The sequence below is a fragment of the Triticum dicoccoides genome, chromosome 4B (assembly GCF_002162155.2).
Source record: "Triticum dicoccoides isolate Atlit2015 ecotype Zavitan chromosome 4B, WEW_v2.0, whole genome shotgun sequence".
Classification (NCBI taxonomy): Eukaryota; Viridiplantae; Streptophyta; class Magnoliopsida; order Poales; family Poaceae; genus Triticum; species Triticum dicoccoides.
In genome coordinates, this window is record NC_041387.1 from 493,636,064 (window position 1) to 493,654,278 (window position 18,215).

An 18,215-nucleotide genomic window follows, 5' to 3' on the forward strand; every position below is an offset into this window, starting at 1 on the left:
AAAAAACTTTTTGTCTGATTTAAGACATTACTTTTGGGATGGCCCACATCTATATAAAGAAATATTAGATGGTGTTGTTGTGTACCTGAGCATGAACAGGAAAAAATCCTATGGAAGTGTCATTCTGAGGCATACAGAGGACACCACGCGGGAGACAGAACTGCACATAAGGCACTGGTACAACAAGTTGCTATACAAACGGTTTTTAACCCCTTTCCATGATGGCATTTTAAACCATCGCCTTGCTAGTGTGTGTGATAGGGGGTCCTTCCCACACGACCCAAATATCGTTGAGGATAAGGAGTGATGGTGCAAACATGTTGCCAAATGTAATCATATGCAATGCAGCAACATATTGCACGCACCACATTCTGGCACACATGTGGGATTGGTGATCAAACGTTTCTAATGACACGGTGAAACCAAATGGTGTTTCATACTGGACCGTTTTTTAAACAATATCTAACGCACATGGGCCATCAGAGGAACTATGTGCGATATGTGCCCCATCGCACACGCATATTCTCCAGAAATCGCCTGCCATGCATAACACCATGGCACATGTTTCCCAAACAATTACCGTGTGTGATATACCACAAACGGTTCAGGAGCCCCTTCGCACACATACAAGTGATGTAAATCATCTGCGATTTGTTGTGTATCACTGACGGTTGTCGTATGAGTGACGTGTGCTTTCCATTCGGGATCTCACATGTTTCCTAAACAATTTATGAGTGGCATTGCATTTTGCATTGGGCAGGTTTACTATAAGCTCTCATGTGCGATAATGTGCTATCACAAATGGTTCGGGAGCCCCTAAGCACACATAGATGTGCTGCAAATCGTCTACAATTTGTTGTGTATCAACGACGGTTCCGCTATGATTGACGTGTGCTCTCTGTTCTGGATCGCACACACTCATTTATTTGAACCGTGTGCACATCAATGGCCAGTTAAAGCAAAAATATCACATTTGAATCGGCATGCAAAAAGCAAATTCGCCACAATATCAATTGAACAAATAGTGTCCACGGTAAGAACATCCATCAAAATTCGCAACAATATGCAATTGAACAAATGATAGCTAAATTCCAATGATTTGTCAACATATGCAGTACATAATTAATCATAGTTTATGAAATACGAAGACCTCATCACATGGAAAACAATGGATCCATGTGTATATGTTTAGCAGCTAACTCTTACACATTGTTTCAGGAGAAGCCATGCTGAAATCTTCATTATCACCAGTAGGCTTGATGAAGTGATTTAGGAAGAAGTTGTTGATAAATCTCATAACCATCAGCAATTCACCAGTAGGGAGCGGTTCAGGGGTTCTCGGTTCAAAGATGAGCTACAGGACTTTTAAGATCAGAATGTTGCATATGAATGGAGTAGAAGATATTAATTAAGATACTTACTGGTACTAATTTGCGGGCATCTTCACAACAATCAGCAGATTTTCATATGGGGATCATGTGTCTGCAAATATAGTATCCACAAAGGTTGGTCCCTGCTTGTTGCTGAGGACACTGAATTTTTTTGTACAAAATTAGTCATGTATTTGCCCTGTTTGGAACAATCAAACCAGTGTTAGATGTATTTTTTCTTCTTTGGACAGAAATAGAAAGAGGTTTATTTAGAAACTTGAACATTTGACTAGCGTAAGAAAAGGTATTTGCAAACTATTGGATGCATTTTCCGAAAATAATGGATTTCGGTGTCTTACCGGAGAAACGATATCGTGTTGCAGAGGTAGTTCCCTCTTGAACAGGTTCCCTTATTTTCTTTTCCGCAATGCCAACACACTACAAATGAAGATGAATTTTCACATACTCAATTCTTGAACTATATATGAATGCAAATTAATTTCAACATCATAGAATTCAATACCTATCCATGAATTGCTGAAGATGCGTCAGATCCTGAGGCTTTATTGACTCTCTGCGAGAATCCAGGTAGTAAACTATGTTCTTCTTTGGAACAATGAATACCAAGATCCAGTGATTGCTACAGATTAAGAAAATCATGAACTTACGAACTATGTCGAAATCTGAAAGACAATCAGTGTATGTGTGGTTGTTTATTTGACTTATCCTTCATGATATGGCTAGAGAAATAAGTCTGCATGGGAAGTGTTTTCGAAGATACGGGCAACCTTGTTAATGGCCCACTCCCGTTCATCCTTTGCATGTAATATTGTGCCATTTCCTAATGCAGGATCTATGAAATACACACTCTACCTTTTTCTTCTCCGCCCGATCAATCCCCTGAGAGGAATAAAGTATAGTTAGTTTATCGTTTACAGCCTTGTATGGAGAAGTTGATCAAAGTTTATTAAGTACTTACAAAATCAGGCATCTAACAAGAGTGGCATCGAGCACGTTGAAGTTGAAGAAGAGATGTAAGTCCTCAAAACCCATAGTGATGGAACTCGGATCATGATGGAAATGATTGTTGTTATAGTGGACTAGCAGAGCATGATGACATGTTGACATTTGATCCATGCAATATTTATGTACGTGCGGCAACTGGAACTGCACTCATCAAAGTATTCACCAACAAGAAATGGTTGGCCATGGACGTAATTGTGTGCTTCAAGTACGCCTGCTTTATTTTTAGCAAGCGTCGCATTGAGCTCTGCATCATCCATGTTGTCATAAACAATATTACTCTCCGATTGAAACAACTTACTGGTAATTTGGTTCTGGGCGATGAGTGCCTTAAGTAAGAGGCTATCGTTCTCATTCCTCCTCGGCCTCGGGGCCTGCCTCCTCATAGGTGCAGCATTTTTGCCCACTTCCTTCTTGGTACTTGGAGCACTTCTGGTGCAAGGTCTAGATGGTTGAAACGCGGAGTGCCGAGCAGACGGTGAAGCTGTGATGGACTACTGAGTAGACAGTTTAGCTACGTCGGACTGCTGAGCTGGCGCTGCTACTGTGATGGACTGCTGGGCTGTAGGAGCAGAGGCATCGGACTGCTGACCAGGCATTGAAGCTATGTCGGGTTTCTGCGTAGGTGCTCCCAACTTGTCTGTGTGTTAAGGAGGGTGTGCCAACGTGTTATTTTGTTGAGCAGGCAGTGTTGACGCATTGGTATGTTGATCACGCGGTTGCGAACGGATGGAGTGATGAACCGTCGGTTCTGGTTCTGGACCTTCGGACTGCTTAGCCGGCGGTTCCGAAGCATCGGACTGCTTAGCAGTCCTTTCCACCAGGTTGGTCTGCTGAGCATGCGGTGTCACTGAGTCTCCCCCTCCTGCTTCAGCTTTCGGCATCTGAACCGGTGGTGCATCTCCAGCTGTTGTAGGCCTTGCCAGTGGCTTCTCTGGGGCGGACGATGACATGGCATGTACGGCACAAAGTCGGGCGGGCTGATCACAGGTTGATGCATCAGCCGTCGGATTACGAGTATTAGGTTTCTTGGGGGAAGCAGGCGAGAGCTGCTGTGGCAAGGAGAAAGTCACCAGTTGAAGGGTGACATTGGTTGCTCTTGGCACGGCTTCAGGTATCTCATCCATGAAGTCTATTTCCTTTCATGGCCACTGCATGTGATGTAACAGTGTTTCTCCCAAGGTCTTCTACTCATCAAAGTCCCCTAGGAAATTCTTCAGGGCAAATTCATTGAATACAGGCTTTACTTCAGTCACGTAGCACTTCACACATCCCGACTTCAATGGCATATTGTCCAACAAGAGGCTCCTTCCAAGAAGGGGGGGCAAACTCAGGTTGTTGCACATTTTAACGTACCTTCATAATGTGCAAGCACGCCTCTCAGTTTGTCTTTCATTCCAGATAGATCAGATATAGTATCATCATGCGCAGCTGCAGTCTCAGTGTCGCTGGGGTCAGCTGATGCACAACTACTCTTGTGTGGTCTTGTCGCTCAGTAGGTAGCATCCTCCATGCCCGCCTCCCCTCCCATCTGTTGGTTATCTGTCAGTGTTAGAGTCTTCTTGCATCATCATTGACTCCTCAATTTCCTTTCGAAGCCTCAGATACATGTCCCTCCTCAACCTTTCATACAATTAATTCTGCTTCATTTCACTCCTCGCTTTTTTCATGCTGAGCCTCTCTTCTTTGCTGAGTGTGAAAGCCCTCTTGGGCGAGACATCGACACATATACCCCTTGCATGGCCAGGGGGCTCTTTTGTTTCTAGAGCATCGGACAGAATGTCACATGGCCATGAGTTCCTGTAGAACCTTCCAGGGATCTTGGAAGCATTTAACATCACACGATATAGTTCTTCGTCATGTGAGTTTTCAGAGTAATATGTCCCGTCGTCACGCCTCCTTGCACGTGACTGCAAGTAGTCTTTAGTGTATTCGACCCTGATTTCATTAAAGGCCGGTTTCCCACCTGCGGCTACTGCTTTTTTTGTCCTCCTGGTCCCATATCGGTTTCATGCCGTAGTATCCTGCCACACCCATACGGTGGGGGTGGGGGTGTTCCTTTTCTGAAGTTCTGATTGCTTGGCACTCTTCTCAGTACTGTAGTTGCCCTGATGCCACTAACGGACTTTTTTATCTCGGTGATTTGCTACTCATCGTATGGACGTGATGGTTGTTCTATTTATAAAACGGGGCAAAAGCCTATTTTGAGAGAATCATCCCAACTCCGTTGTGTTTTTCTTACTATAGAATCGATCCCTCCCACAGTAAAAACACATTCTCCTCCAAAGTGTACGTGTGGTTGCTGGCTCGGGCAGCAGTGCATCAGAGGCTACCAGCAGCAGCATCAGTGGGTGGCTGAAAAAAGTTCTTTTGCAAAAGGAACCAAAAAATGCCTTTACTCCTGGCCTGCGTGCGTCCTTAACGTGAACAGCTTTTACCGCACGAGTCGGTCGGGTCGGTCAGCACCTGCAATCCATTTCGCCCGGTGCTGAATTCCCTGCGACCGGTAGTCCCCAGTTAAAACCAAAAGCACACGCAATGGATGCCACTTTTACTGCAGTAGTAATAAAGAGAAGCGAATATGCTCCATCACCGGTTTACCCTTGGGGCCTGAGCCTTGCCTCATGATTCCGTCTGTAAACTTTGGTCCGGGTCAAAAGTAAGAACTTGGCGTTTCTAGGCATTGAAGCAACCCATGCTTATTCTTGAATGCATTCAGTAACTTGAGTAATTAAGGTGGCGTTTGGTTTTCTAGTCCAATGACTTTTTCTAGTTCCTATGATTTTTTAAAAAAAGACTATCAAGGAGGTGCTTATAAAGACTTTTAGCAAAAAATCCTAAAAAAGTCCCCTCTGTTTGGTTTGCTAGGCATTTTTTAATCCCAACACAAAAAAGTCCCTGAAACCAAACACCCTCTAAGTCGCAGACGATTGAAAGGGGAACCTAGTTTGGACCTTGGAGTATTTGATTTGTCAGAGCATCTGCAGCCGGACCTCTTAAACCTGTCTCAAACGCACGGACAGGCTGTCCGGTCAGTGACCGGTCATAAAAAACCGATCCAATCGGACGCCTCAAACCGTCCTAAAACGTCCGGGCTAACCAGCACCCCTCATATTCAGTCTAAATCTAGGGAGGATATGAGGAGGCCCGGGCGCGCCCGGCGCATCCGCCCAGCCCACCCCAACCCCAGAAAATCCCCCTCCGGAGCAAACCCTAGGCTCACTTCACTCCGATCCGTTTCGCTCCCCGATGCTTCCCTTTCCCCAATCCGTCTAATCCCGAGCGTCGTCGACCATGTAGAGCACCGGCAGCTCTGGAGACGAGGACGAGTTGGCGCTCCGTTCACGCTCGAGCGATCGCGGGTCGATAAGGGTGACAGCTCCGGGTCAGGTGCCACGCCAGCTGTCACCCGTCACCGCAGCGCCGACGCCGGCGTCGGCCCTTCCCGCCCCGCACGCGAATCTGTGAGGGCTGCCAAATCGGCGAGGGCTGCCAAATCGGCGCGGGCCGCCCGACGGCCTCCTCCACCTCCGGCCGCTGCTCCGCGCGGGCAGCGGTGGGTTCTAGTGCCCGCTCCGACGGGGCCGAGGATGCGGACTTCGGAGTCGGAGGCATGCGCCACCCGCCGCAAGAGGCAGAGAGCAAAGGAGATGGGGCGCATCTGAAGCGGCTGCTCAGTCTGCCCGCTGCCGCCGCGTGATGCCGGTGCCCGACGAGGAGGAGTGTCTCCTCCAGTCGGTGTACCCTCGATCACTTACCACGGTGGAGACGGATGACCAACGCCTAGCAGCTCCGGCTCGGCATTGAGCAGTCCGAGCGGGAGGTGGCGGAGGGTGGCCAAGCTCAAGCGCAAGCAGGACCGCATCGTCCGATGCTTGCAGGGCTACATCGTCATCTCCGATTCGTCCTCCTCCGACGGGTCCGACTACAACGTCGACCCATCTCCTGTCGTAGACGCCTACAACAGCGCCGGCGACCGAAAGGGCAAGGGTCGGCGAGGAAGTGGTGAAGCTCGGCCCTTTCTCCTTTTATATAATCTAGCTCTAGTATCTAGTTAGAACGTGTCGAGTCATTGAACTGTGTGAATTATGCCCGTTTGGTGATCTTTTGATGATGCTATGTGAATTATGCCCATTTGGTATCGGTTTATATGTTTGTTTCCTGTCGATTTTGATCGTTTGGTGATCTACGTACTACGTTGCATGATTTTGTATAGATATGGGATGCTGGATATGAGATACGCGTGCGGCTATGGAAGCGAGGATTTAGGGACTGACAGGTTTCAAGTCCGGGCGGATCCTCCGCTAGGTTATGCGGGCGTATACGGGGCCAGATTTGGCAAATCCAATTGTAGATGCTCTTACTCCTGACTTGTTGGCCTCTTGAGGTTTTTCTTCAAAAATATAGCAAATGTGCAATGGAACTAGCAAAGACTTATGCTTGGTGTATGCCCTTTTTTGTTTGAATTCTCGTAATGTTCAGAACTAACAGACATGGACTTCAGCAACGGAGTATTTCAGGTGCCGAAAGGGGTAGTAGCAGACTAGCAGTAGTACTGAATTTTTGGGGTTCGTTTATATTTGTTATATTTCAAAAATATAACAAACGTGTAGTTTCTCACACAGAGAGGGAGAGAGAATGTTAGCAGCCCAGACCCGGCTTCCGGTCTATCGGCATATGTTTGCACGTCTCCGGTGCTCATCGGACACTTCACTATAAGCGAAGAACCCACCACATCCCAAAAAAACGGCCTATAGGAAGTGTGGCACTCTCATTTATAAAGAGGTCATGGCCTTCTCTCATATTCAAGGTGGGACTAAAGTCACTAGCACTGCCCAATGTCAGGTTCCTGACACCCCACCCCCTAGGGAAGCCCCCTGCCGATGGCGCGGGAACCATCTCCAATACCACTTGTTAACAACCTAGGCCTAGCTTCCAGTCCATTGGCATATGTTTGGACATTTTCGGTGCAAATCAGACATTCCACTACAAGTAGAGAGCCCACCACACCCTAAAAGATCGGGCCTAAAGGAAGTGTGGCACTCTCCCTTATAAGAAGGTCCTAGCCTCCTCTCATATCCGAGGTAGGACTAAAGTCACTAGCACTACACAAGATCAGGTTCCTGACAGAGAAACAAGAGCTAGCTAAAGGGCTGCGCCCCGCACGGCACTTCGCCGGCATTGTCGGGCCCGGCCGGTTGGCACGACGGCGGCTAGCCGGCAGTGGGCTGCTCTGCCCCCACATTATGAGGAGCCTGGCAAGCGGTTCAGTTGCTTGATCACGTCCTAGCAGATGCTTGCGTCGAGCGCATGCATGCGGCACCCGGCTCATGATGAAACCCGACGCCGCTGCCTCTCTGCCCCTGGAACAACAACCGTGCCAAGTAGGCATAAACATCTTGATTTATTCATTGAAACACAATACAGAACATCCTTTTATTCCAAGGGAAATCGGTGCAAAGCTGTCCCCCGATCAACCAGCCATCAATGGCCAAGGATGACATCCGACATACAACCGCTCGTGGTACGTACGTACGGCCGGCCAGTCGGTCTCCACTGGCTACTCATATCTCGCCGTCCCAGAGCTCCTCGAGGGACTTGTACGGCCCGTGCTCGGACACGTATCGCTTGCCGAGGTTGATCTTGCGCTGCGGGATCTCGGCGATCCGGCGGCGCTCCTCCTCCGTGAGCTCCCAGCCGTCCACGTCCAGGTTCTCCCGCATCCGGGCCTCGTCGAAGCTCTTGACGATGAGGCAGTCCCCCTGCTCGTACACCCACCTCAGGCACACCTGCGCCACGCTCTTGCCCCTGGACGCGGCGATCTCCTGCAGGACGCCGGCGTCCATCACGGCGTCGCTGCCCCAGTGCGTGCCCTTGGCTCCCAGCGGCGAGTAGGCGCACAGCTGGATGCCCTTGCCTCTGCAGAACTCCCTCAGCTTCCTCTGCTGCCACACCGGGTTCACCTCCACCTGCAAAATGACCAGTCACTTCACACTTGGTATGATCTACTTGTATTTTTTATGAACAAAATCAATTAGATATACTGTATGTAGGGATGTATGGTGACCTGATTGACGGTGGGAGGGATGGTGGCGAAGGAGAGGAGGGTCTCCAGCTTCTTGCAGGAGAAATTGGCGACGCCGATGGCCTTGGCGAGGCCCAGCCTGTGGCACTCCTCCATGGCCTCCCACACGGCCCGCATGTCGAACGGCACGAAGTCCTCGGCCGTGAAGGGGGCCTTGAACCGCCCGGGCTTCATGGACACCGGCCAGTGGACAAGGTACAGGTCCACGTACTCCATCTGGAGATTCCTGCAGTGTCATTCATTACGTGGATGCACCGTGGTTAAGTAATTCCTGTCAGAGGCCATCACTGCTAACCAATAATAGTAGATCAGTTACAGGATGGCGCAACAGTGCACTTGCAATGTTGGGTTCGGTGCCCGTGAGGGTGTGAGAGAGGATATCGATGATGCACGACAGGACTGATTTGATCTGTATTTGGAGCTAGCTAAGCTAGCTTACTCCAGCTAGTTGTGTCTTCTGAGAATTGCAATGTTGGCTTTACGCGACAGTGAATTTCTACTGGGTTTCTTGTTCAGGTTGTCAGATCAGATCAGTGTGGTGCGAGAAGGATCCACGTTTGTTGGAACTTGGACCGACACCGTTGATGTGTGGGCTCAACAGCTATGCCTGAAAGATAGGTGCACATCAAAGTGACAATCTTACGGCCTCGAGACCAGCGTAGGTGGCTAGGAGACTAGTACCCGGCATGTCTGTCAAACCCACTTCACTCCTTCCCGGTGGTTTTCAAGAGGTCAGTTGGAGTACACTATGCAATTGGTCCCATGTAGTATTACATCTACCGTAGAAAGTAGTACTATTATGTATGTCTCTCTTCAGTATTTTCTAGGTTTTGCTTCAGCGGCAATTGTTCAAATTGACAATTGGTTCCATGTATTGTAGGCCACAATTAATCACAAACAGAATAGATGTAATACTACTATCTAAGTGCTACACGACCGACCGTAGAGCACAAACTTCTGATTATCATGCAATCCAAGCGAAATTTGAGGAAGAGGAGGAGATGGGCACCGTACCGGAGCGTCTGCCTGAGGGCGGGGACGACCCTGTCGCGGTGCGCGTCGCTGCACCAGAGCTTGGAGGTGATGAAGAGCTCATCCCGGGAGGCGACGGCGCCGGAGCGCACGGCCTCGGCGGCGGCCTCGCCGATGGGGGCCTCGGTCTCGTAGTGCGCGGCCGTGTCGAAGTGGCGGTACCCTATCTGGATGGCCCGGAGGACGGCGCGGCGGATGGGGTCCGCCTTGGGCCCCTGCACCGCCGTGCCCATGCCGATGCGCGGCATGCCCGCGGCCGTCTTGTCGCCGGCGCCCATGGTTTGAGTTGGGACCTGTGGGTTGGGCTGAGAGGCGAGACTCTGAAGCAGGGTGGAAGGACTCGGGTCGGTTGCAGCGGGAGGCGTGCCTGAAATTAATCCTGTGGGAGTCCAGTCTGCGGGATAAGCCACATATATGCGCTCTTCCGAGGCGTTGACGGCATGAGACGTGCCTCAGGTCACTGGTAGTGGTAGGAGTGTGGTTGAGCTCCTCGGGTCAGTGCAAGCTTTTGGCCGATTAGAGATGCGGAAATTTTGGGTGTTTTTAGTCTAGATGCAGCGTGTTTTCTGCGTCCGTTTTTACGATTTGGGCGTTGCCGTGTGCAATCGATCTACTCCGGCGATGCGGCTCTCGAAAAGAAAGAAAGGCGCTGATCATGCCATCCTGCTAGAACCGGCACGAGGCCACAGCCAAGTCCATGCCTGCATCAACATGCTTTAGCCAAAAATAAGCAAAGCAGCAGTTGAAATGTCACACTACTCCATTAATTCCATGGCACTTTTCTAAAGATGCCGCCAGAGTAACACGGAGTAGCGTTGATTTCTCCTTTATGTTTTCCTTTTTCTCTCAGATTTGACATTTCCTACATCATGATTGCTTCTGTAATCTGTACCGATGTTATGAAAAAATGGTTATGAACAAATAAATAAAGAGGGCCCTCAGAGGTGTTTGGCAATGGTTTTGCAAACCAATGACAACAACAATTAACACACGGGTAAATTTCAGAAGAAACTTTGCCAGGTTTTTAAAGAAAATGCTGTTTCAAAATCTGACAATTATAACCAGAACGCATAGGATACAAGTACAACGGTACAGATCGACTGGGCATGCCCTTCCTTGAGGCATCATCTCTACACGTGTGTTATTCTGCCATAGGAACTTGCACAGAAATTTATATAGGCTGTTATGGTTCAACAAAGTAATACTGTCTGGACGTCACATAATACATGGGGGGGATCAAAGGAAAGACGGTTCATCATACCGGTCGCACAATGACAAGAAATTTTATAGGTTCATTACCTCTTCCTATGAATAATGGCCTAATCTCAAACATGCCAATCTCTAGCTGCTTCCTGTTGCACGCGAGAGCTAACCTTTTCTATACTGGGACTTCTTAGCGGCACCAAAAAGGAGTACAACTCTGCTTGCTGCTCTTCTTCCTCCAACAACACTTACTCACACTTGATCGACTTGTATATGTGCCGAACAAAGAACAGGGCGGCACGGAAGCCCACCATACCCAGCATCAGGAAGAATGCATAGCAGATGCACGCCATGTACCCAAAGAAGAAAGAGGTCTGCATGAAGCCAGACATATCCGATCGAGCATAGTAGTAGTACAGACAGTAGCCATAGACGAAAAATCCAGTTGATCCTCCGCATAGGAATGACCTGTTTAGAAAAGTTTACAAAAAAAAAAATGTTCAGCACAACAATGACAAGATTTTCCAACAGAAAAGGCAAAAGCGAAAATGGCTACTGGTTAGATGGGCATCATTAAGAAGTGTTGATACTTTGTCTGATCGGTCATTTAACAAATAACCAGAACAGAGCTGGCCTAGCATGGAAAACGGATACAATACAAATCCAAAATTATAGGATACAATTATTGTAAGTACTTTATCTGGACAATCATTTATAAAAGATTTAAATATGTATCTGCATAGACAAAAAAAACTATGTACGCTAATATGGTACGTATATGTCAAGTCTGTAGCATATCAACATATGCACTATCCATGACAAGGTATGCATAACGTTTACACATAGGAAGAACATGACTTCTGGTTGAAAAAGCATGTCTCCAGCTCAGGACTTGTAACAGATTTCAGGAACTCATGAGTTGTACTAACAAACTTTACTAAGGTCATAATATAGATAATAAACTGCAATTCCAGTGCCAAAACTATGATGATAAGAAAAAATGACTGTACCTCCACCACCACTCATGGTCTTCAGCAGCAAGCTGGAAGTATGTCAGCGCAACAGTGATGAAGGCAGTGACGATAAGGAGGATGATGAAGACTATGAAGAGAATGCTGTAGATCGTGTAAATTCGGTGGCCCCAAACACTAGCAAAGATGTAGTAGAGCTCGATATATATAGCGCTGAAAGGCAAAAATCCAGCCATAGCCATCTGCGGAACTGTTGTCCGGTACCAGGGAAGCGGAGGAATCTCCCTAGGGTATTTGGTGGTACGGCAAGGAGCTTGGAATTCACTCTTGCTGTTTTTACCAGCAATGCCTCCCAAAACTAGTAGAGGGAATGTGACTAAGGTCCAGATCAGCACAATGACACAGATGGTGCCGAACGGCAATGCTGCTGTTGCACTATAAGCAATGGCAACAGTGTTCAAGAAACAGAAAGTCAGGAAGAGAGGTCCGCAAAACAGGCATCCGGTTAATAGCAAGTTCCTCACCTGAAAATGCAAGCATAAAATTTTAGCATTAGTACTGTACCAAATATAATGCATGCTTTCAAAATCTCAACATAACAGAATTATAAAGGCAGCACATACCCAGTTCGTTCCCTCTAGCTGGCAATAGAAAGAGGTTGCAATGTAACCAGCAATTCCTGAGGTGAGTGCATAGATGACGACCAATGCAGTGAAAAGGGCACCACGATTGTAAGGGTAAAATACTCCAACGAGTGCAAGCAGGAATATAAAGGTTGTTCTGCATGTCCAAATAAGATCATTAGATATGTGCAATACAAGGGATAACTAAATGATTTTTATTTACACACGGTATGGTAATAGTATAAAAGGCAAAAAATAATACATCAGCACTTACAGAGCAAAGAGTTGAGTTCCAGTGCCAAGAGCAGCCGAAAACAATGACTTGTTCTTGGGGAACCGGAAGACATCACCATGAATATACTTCCATCCAGACTCTTCTTGGTCATCAGCTGCTTCCTCATCATGGGCATACCTTCAAATAATATATATGATGTTCAGAAACATAGAGAAGAAATCCAGTTGATGCTCTTAATATACCAATAGAGAAGACCAAAACTGAGGAAAACACAGTCAAACCATTGCTAAATTACATCATACAATGGGCAAATTATGAATATGGCCATGAAGTAATCTGTTTCATACACTTAATATACATCATGTAGCGGCCTACATCATCAACTGCAGACCATCATTCAATATAAAGGATCAAGCATAGGCCTAAAGGTAAAAACCAATACCAAGTCGATAGGTTGCCTACTTGCATTCTGGGCAAACATTTGTATGTGAATGCTATAAAGATACTAGATTTGCACATCATTCAAGAAGCACGTCCAGCTGATATGCAAAACAATCCAGCCATACCAAATTGAGCTAAAGGAAACCTGAAAAAACTTGGCAGGGGCTATAAGATCTATTTCCTAATTGAATCTAGGGACGGTAACTTTTGCCAGCTCTATAACATCTGGCTGAAATAAGGACTGGAAGAATCATGGTGGAGCTGGCTGGAAGCAATTACGCTGGATTGATGAATGGGATAATGGATGTAAGAGAATATATCCATTCACGACAAGCTAAGATATATGTCCATGATAGATCGCCAAAAGACTACCAACTCTTTAATTCAAAAGATTCTTAGGACATTTTTCCTTTTGTTTGATTTGCAGGACTTGATCCGTTGACTTGAAACCTATTGAAAATATTCATTTGTTTTTTTCCATGGTGCAATCAAACAACCTTTGGTGCAAACTTAATCTCATAGGATTCAAGTGGGCATGACATTGCAATCCCAAACTCTTATGTATTCCTGTGTTATCGGAATCATAGGAATCAAACAGGCCCTAAACAGCATCTCAGACTTGTTGCATGGAAATGCATCATGAGTATTTGCAGTAAGAACTGAGAATAAAGCAAAGCCTATAGTTTGAGATTGTGTGGTTCTGTAATGTATGGCAATGCAGTAGGGATAGAGCAAAAATTTACATTGCTCTAGCATATCTAGAATTAGATACCATAACTTTTAGCTTTCTCGAATTAGCTGTTAACAAAAAATGAAGTTGGTTAAAACTTACTTCACAAAATCATTCTTCAGAACTCGCATGAGGATTGTTGCCAAGAACCCTGTGAGGAGAAGGACCGTAACACAAGAATTTATAATGGAGAACCAATGGACCTCCAAGTGATGCGGCATGTTGGAGGAGCTGGAATACTTCTCCATCCTCTTCTCGAACGGTGTAGGTGTCTCCTTCCACTTGACAGTGTAAAGGAAGTCCACATTAACCTCCTTGTCCTCCGTCAGGTCAACCAGTGCACTCTGGTCGGTATGCACATTGATCTCAATGACACGGTCGTTGTTGTAGAGGATGTCAAAGATAATGTGCCTGTAGAGGTAGTACTTCCACTCGCTCGGGTCAGGCTTGCCTCCCTTCTCGACCTTACCGATGAAACCCCACAGTGGGAGATCATCGTAGTACATCTGGAAGTAGTAGTCCTTGGCTACAGCGTTCCGGAACTTGGCCACGTCCTCCTTGGTAAGCTTCTTGGGGCAAACCGCCTTGGAATCATGATCCGTGCGGAAATCAAGCTTGTAGGGCGCATCCACCAACCGATCCCCATTGAGGACCTCGCCGAGGGCCTCGCTCTTCTCCTTCACTTTCTCTGAAATTAAAGCCACACATAATAAGCATGAGATAGTTTGAGAGAGAACTTACTAAACCAAGCAAGTAATGGAATGAGTAGTGAGCAACTAACCCGGGGAGCAGAAAGGGAGGTCGAAGTAGCGGTACGTCTCGCTGCAAGGAAAGGAAGCAAGGCGTGAGAATTTTGCGTTTATAGAGGGGCAAAAATCTGCTTTAGCAAACAGATCCGGTTCCTAACGCTGCAGACAGAAAAGTTCGTTCGATACATCCAAAATTGGCGCCCAAACCAATAACAACCGACACTTCACTGAAGGCGGACATAAATAGAAGCCTACGTGAAGGAGATCCGGAGTGCAGTGAATCAGTTGCGATGCCGCCCAATCGACCACCCCGGGAGCTCTCCGCCAGATCTCCTCCGAAACCAGGCGGTGCTAACCATCGTGACGCGGCGTAAACCCTCGCACCCAGACCATTCCGCCCCGGCATCAGACCGGAGCAATACACGGCACGGGCACTCTCCCGCGGAACCCGACGGATCCGAGGACCCCCCACGCGCGGACAGGGAATGAACCGAAAGGGATCTGGAGGGAGCGAGGGATGGAGATCTGGCTGACCTGGGGTTGTGGAAGGGGCCGACCTTGTTGGCGTAGAGCGGGACGGGGTCGCCGAGCTTGTAGCGGTGGTCGGAGCCGTCGGAGAGGACGCTGGCGACGGCGAGGGCGAGCAGGAGGAGGAGCGCCGAGGCCGCGCGCGCGGCCGGCGATGCCATCGCTCGTCCTTCCTCCTCTCCTCGGGCGGGGCGGCGTTGACGAGAGGCGCGGTGGGGGGCACGAGGCGAGGAAGGGGCGGAGAGATCTGAGTGGCGCCCTGCTTGCTTCCTTCTTAATAGAAATAGAAGAGGGAGTCGGAGGAGGAAGGAGAAGGAGATCTGGCTCTGGCCGCGGGGGTGGGTTTGGCTCAGGTCCTTCTCGGATGGCGTTCTTTTTTTTATTTTCCCCTCCTCGCTCGTGATGGTTGGGTTGGGTTGGGTGGTGGCGGAAGGTGGCGATGTACTACTCGATTGGTTCGCCTTTGTGTGCATTGGTCAGCTAGCGAACCCACATTTGGTCGACGCGTCGGTCGATGCAAATCCAACTCAGGCTCCCCTCCCCTGGGTGGAGGAGTCTGGTGCAAGTCTCGTTAGCGCCTTTTTGGCCTGACCGCACTCTCAAATCTCGTTATGGCCATATGCTACTGCTAGTAGTAGTACTAGTTAATTATTAATTGTCTCAAAAAAAAACTAGTTAATTATTAATGATTTGTCTAAAAAAAAGTTAATTATTAATGAACTCGCGTTTTGCGTCCTAAGGCACAACCCCCGACAGCCTCCTAGAAACAGAAAAAGATTTCATAATTGGACAGACCATGGAAAGGCTCCTAGTAGAAACATTTTCACGCACAATAAAAAAAAAAGCAGTGCTATGGGGACGACAAATTTTTCACCTGAAATCTAGACGATGGATCAAAATATCCGTTGGATTGCATCTTTTCGCAAATCAGCACCGTTTTAGATGGACATCGTCCAGATTTTGCCCATGCACTGTCGTGTGCGGAGTGGTTTCAAATTTAAAAAAAAAACATGATGAAAATGTTTCAATCACAATGAGACTGGAATTAGTGAGCACACTTAACGCTACTTCTTTGCTCAGAATGGCTCTAAATTACCCCTTCAGTTTGACCTGAGCTCAGTCAAAATCGAACAAACAAGTCTGACAAGTCTTACCAAGGACACAAGAATCTAACCACGTGGTATGTGGTAAGCTATTGTAAAAAATAATCCAAAAGAAGTAAAAACGGGCACAAGAATCTATATGCATCTTACCACGCTAATTAATGAAATTGCAAAAGGAACTTTAGTCAACCCCCGAATAAACGATAGTATTCCGTGTCAGGGTTCACAGAACTGCCCAACATAAGAGGGGGGAGGAATAAATAAATAAAACAAAACAAAGTACAGGATATTCATGGACAGCATTACTTGTGAAAAGGAACCTGTAATATTTACATTGCATTAGAAAATTTCAGCAAAATCTCAATACTGCACCACAAATACAGAATCTGTCTGGGTGGTTACATATCAACTTGAGAGCGATTACATACTACAGATATGACTTTACAACAATTGGCTACAAATGAATGGATTTGATGTCAGAGCAACACCCATTTAAGTTACAACAGCGCTTTTGCAATTGCAAACAGCTATCATGCCTAAACTATTTTCTCCGAGCGGTGCTTTGGCAGCTGGTCTCAAGAGCTAATGTTAGCATGTCAGTGCAAAACTGGTCGTCTGGTTTCAACCATAGAGCCTGAAAAAAAAGCAGAGGTGAGTAAAATCCTAGTCCAACCTCTTGTTTACAATCAACAAGGCTAAACATTAAAAACTCACCTTGTGGTAGTAAGTTATGGCAGCTTCAAAATCATCCTGTAATATTGAAATGAATATTATTAGAAGTAATATGCACACAGAAATAGATGACTCTCATTACTTATTAAGCTCAAACAGTCAAAAAGTGTGTCAAACTTGGACTGATAAGTGAAGGACATTGTTCCCATTCTTGAAACCACGAGTTTTCCTTTAAAAGAATACTGTTTCCTTCCAAATTTCAAGTGCACATATTGGTGTGTAACTCTAAACTCCTTCCTGCCTGATTGTTTCAGTTTGTTAGTGAGCTTAAATTACAACCAGAATAGGCCTGCACCAAAATAGTGACTGGAAACAGTACCCACCCGGGTCTTTTGAAACCAAGTACCCCACCATTCTCAAGTTCTTACAAATGGCATCCTGTCATGATGATGGACTGGTCCACGGTTACATCTAATCATTGGCACTCACTACAGAAGAGCGGGGGTACACTGAGGTACATGTATCTCGAAGTATCCCTGGTATTTTTTAACTTATTAGACAAGGGATATTGACCAAGTCAAATGCATCAAGGTCGGAGCAGACCAACTCGTGGTGAAGGACGAGGAGATAAAGCATAGATGGCGGGAGTACTTCGACAAGTTGTTCAATGGGGAGAATGATAGATTCTACCATTGAACTGGACGACTCCTTTGATGATACCAGCAGGCGTTTTGTGCGGCGAATCCAGGAGTCTGAGGTCAATGAGGCTTTAAAAGGAGTAAATAGCATAAAACTACTACTTTACAGGTTATGGTTCCAAAAAACTACCAATTTTCAATTTTTCTCAAATAACTACCAAACGGGTGGTCGGCTGTTTCAAAAAACCCAAATCGTCAAGTGCTTTACGATTAATCATGATTATGACATGTCGGACCCACATGTAAGAGCTCTGATTGTTGACCGTTTGTTTGACCGTTAGGGGTGGGCCCGCACACATATTTAAAAACGCAATCAGGTCCCTGTAAGTTTGTAAAAAAGCAATCGGGTCCTTGCCACATCACGCAGCCATTGGCGCATCTCTGCCCGGACCTCGCGATGGCGCCTCCTCTGCCCGGCGAGCCGCCCGCCGTCCGCCACCGGTGATCACCGGAGCTCAACCCCGGCCGCTGCTCCGCCTTACCTGCTTCTCTATGCTCGCAGCTTACCCGTGTTGGCGAGGGCGCCATCTCCCCATGGCGGGCGGCCAGCCTCTGCGCTTGGCGAGGGCGCCAGCTCCCCATGGCGGGCGGCCCCATGGCGGCCGGCGACCCCCAGGTGGCTCCCCATGGCGGGCGGCGGCGCGGTGATCCCCAGGCGGCTCCCCAAGGCGGGCGGCGGCGCGGTGACCCGAGCGAAGCCCCATGGCAGGCGGCGCCCCAGGCGGTTCCCGGTGGCGCGCGGCGGCGCGGCG

At 47.5% G+C, this 18,215-nt stretch overlaps 3 protein-coding genes across 3 annotated transcripts in view; all 3 read right to left on the bottom strand.

The window, feature by feature from the left end:
• Window positions 1-7,778: 7,778 nt before the first annotated feature.
• On the bottom strand, window positions 7,779-10,000 carry LOC119291065 (deoxymugineic acid synthase 1-B). Its single transcript, XM_037569778.1, has 3 exons — window positions 9,493-10,000; window positions 8,461-8,704; window positions 7,779-8,362 (listed from the first exon to the last, which is right to left on the bottom strand). Exons 1-3 carry the CDS (start codon window positions 9,786-9,788, stop codon window positions 7,958-7,960), a joined length of 945 nt encoding a protein of 314 aa, XP_037425675.1. The 5' UTR covers window positions 9,789-10,000; the 3' UTR covers window positions 7,779-7,957.
• Window positions 10,001-10,634: 634 nt separating this feature from the next.
• Window positions 10,635-15,347, bottom strand: LOC119291066 (transmembrane 9 superfamily member 3-like). Its single transcript, XM_037569779.1, has 7 exons — window positions 14,997-15,347; window positions 14,495-14,535; window positions 13,816-14,401; window positions 12,582-12,719; window positions 12,308-12,464; window positions 11,724-12,208; window positions 10,635-11,181 (listed from the first exon to the last, which is right to left on the bottom strand). The coding sequence occupies exons 1-7, from the start codon at window positions 15,149-15,151 to the stop codon at window positions 10,962-10,964; spliced, it is 1,782 nt and encodes a 593-aa protein (XP_037425676.1). The 5' UTR covers window positions 15,152-15,347; the 3' UTR covers window positions 10,635-10,961.
• Window positions 15,348-16,459: 1,112 nt separating this feature from the next.
• LOC119291067 (anaphase-promoting complex subunit 6-like) overlaps window positions 16,460-18,215 on the bottom strand; it is a 13,436-nt gene continuing 11,680 nt past the window's right edge. Inside the window, exons 15-16 of the mRNA XM_037569780.1 lie at window positions 16,808-16,843; window positions 16,460-16,727 (exon numbers count right to left, since the gene is read on the bottom strand). Of these exons, the coding sequence (XP_037425677.1) occupies window positions 16,635-16,727; window positions 16,808-16,843 (129 nt within the window). The 3' untranslated portion in view covers window positions 16,460-16,634. The remainder of the gene's footprint in view (window positions 16,728-16,807; window positions 16,844-18,215) is intronic.

Excerpts from the sequence above, each read along its gene's own strand:
- LOC119291065 (XM_037569778.1), bottom strand. The coding sequence starts at position 9,788 with ATGGGCGCCGGCGACAAGACGGCCGCGGGCATGCCGCGCATCGGCATG. Across the intron at positions 8,705-9,492 it reads GCCCTCAGGCAGACGCTCCG|GAATCTCCAGATGGAGTACG; the intron begins GTACGGTGCCCA and ends ATGACACTGCAG. Across the intron at positions 8,363-8,460 it reads TCCCTCCCACCGTCAATCAG|GTGGAGGTGAACCCGGTGTG; the intron begins GTCACCATACAT and ends GTCATTTTGCAG.
- LOC119291066 (XM_037569779.1), bottom strand. The coding sequence starts at position 15,151 with ATGGCATCGCCGGCCGCGCGCGCGGCCTCGGCGCTCCTCCTCCTGCTC. Across the intron at positions 14,402-14,494 it reads CCTCCCTTTCTGCTCCCCGG|AGAAAGTGAAGGAGAAGAGC; the intron begins GTTAGTTGCTCA and ends CTTTAATTTCAG. Across the intron at positions 12,209-12,307 it reads AGCTAGAGGGAACGAACTGG|GTGAGGAACTTGCTATTAAC; the intron begins GTATGTGCTGCC and ends TTGCATTTTCAG.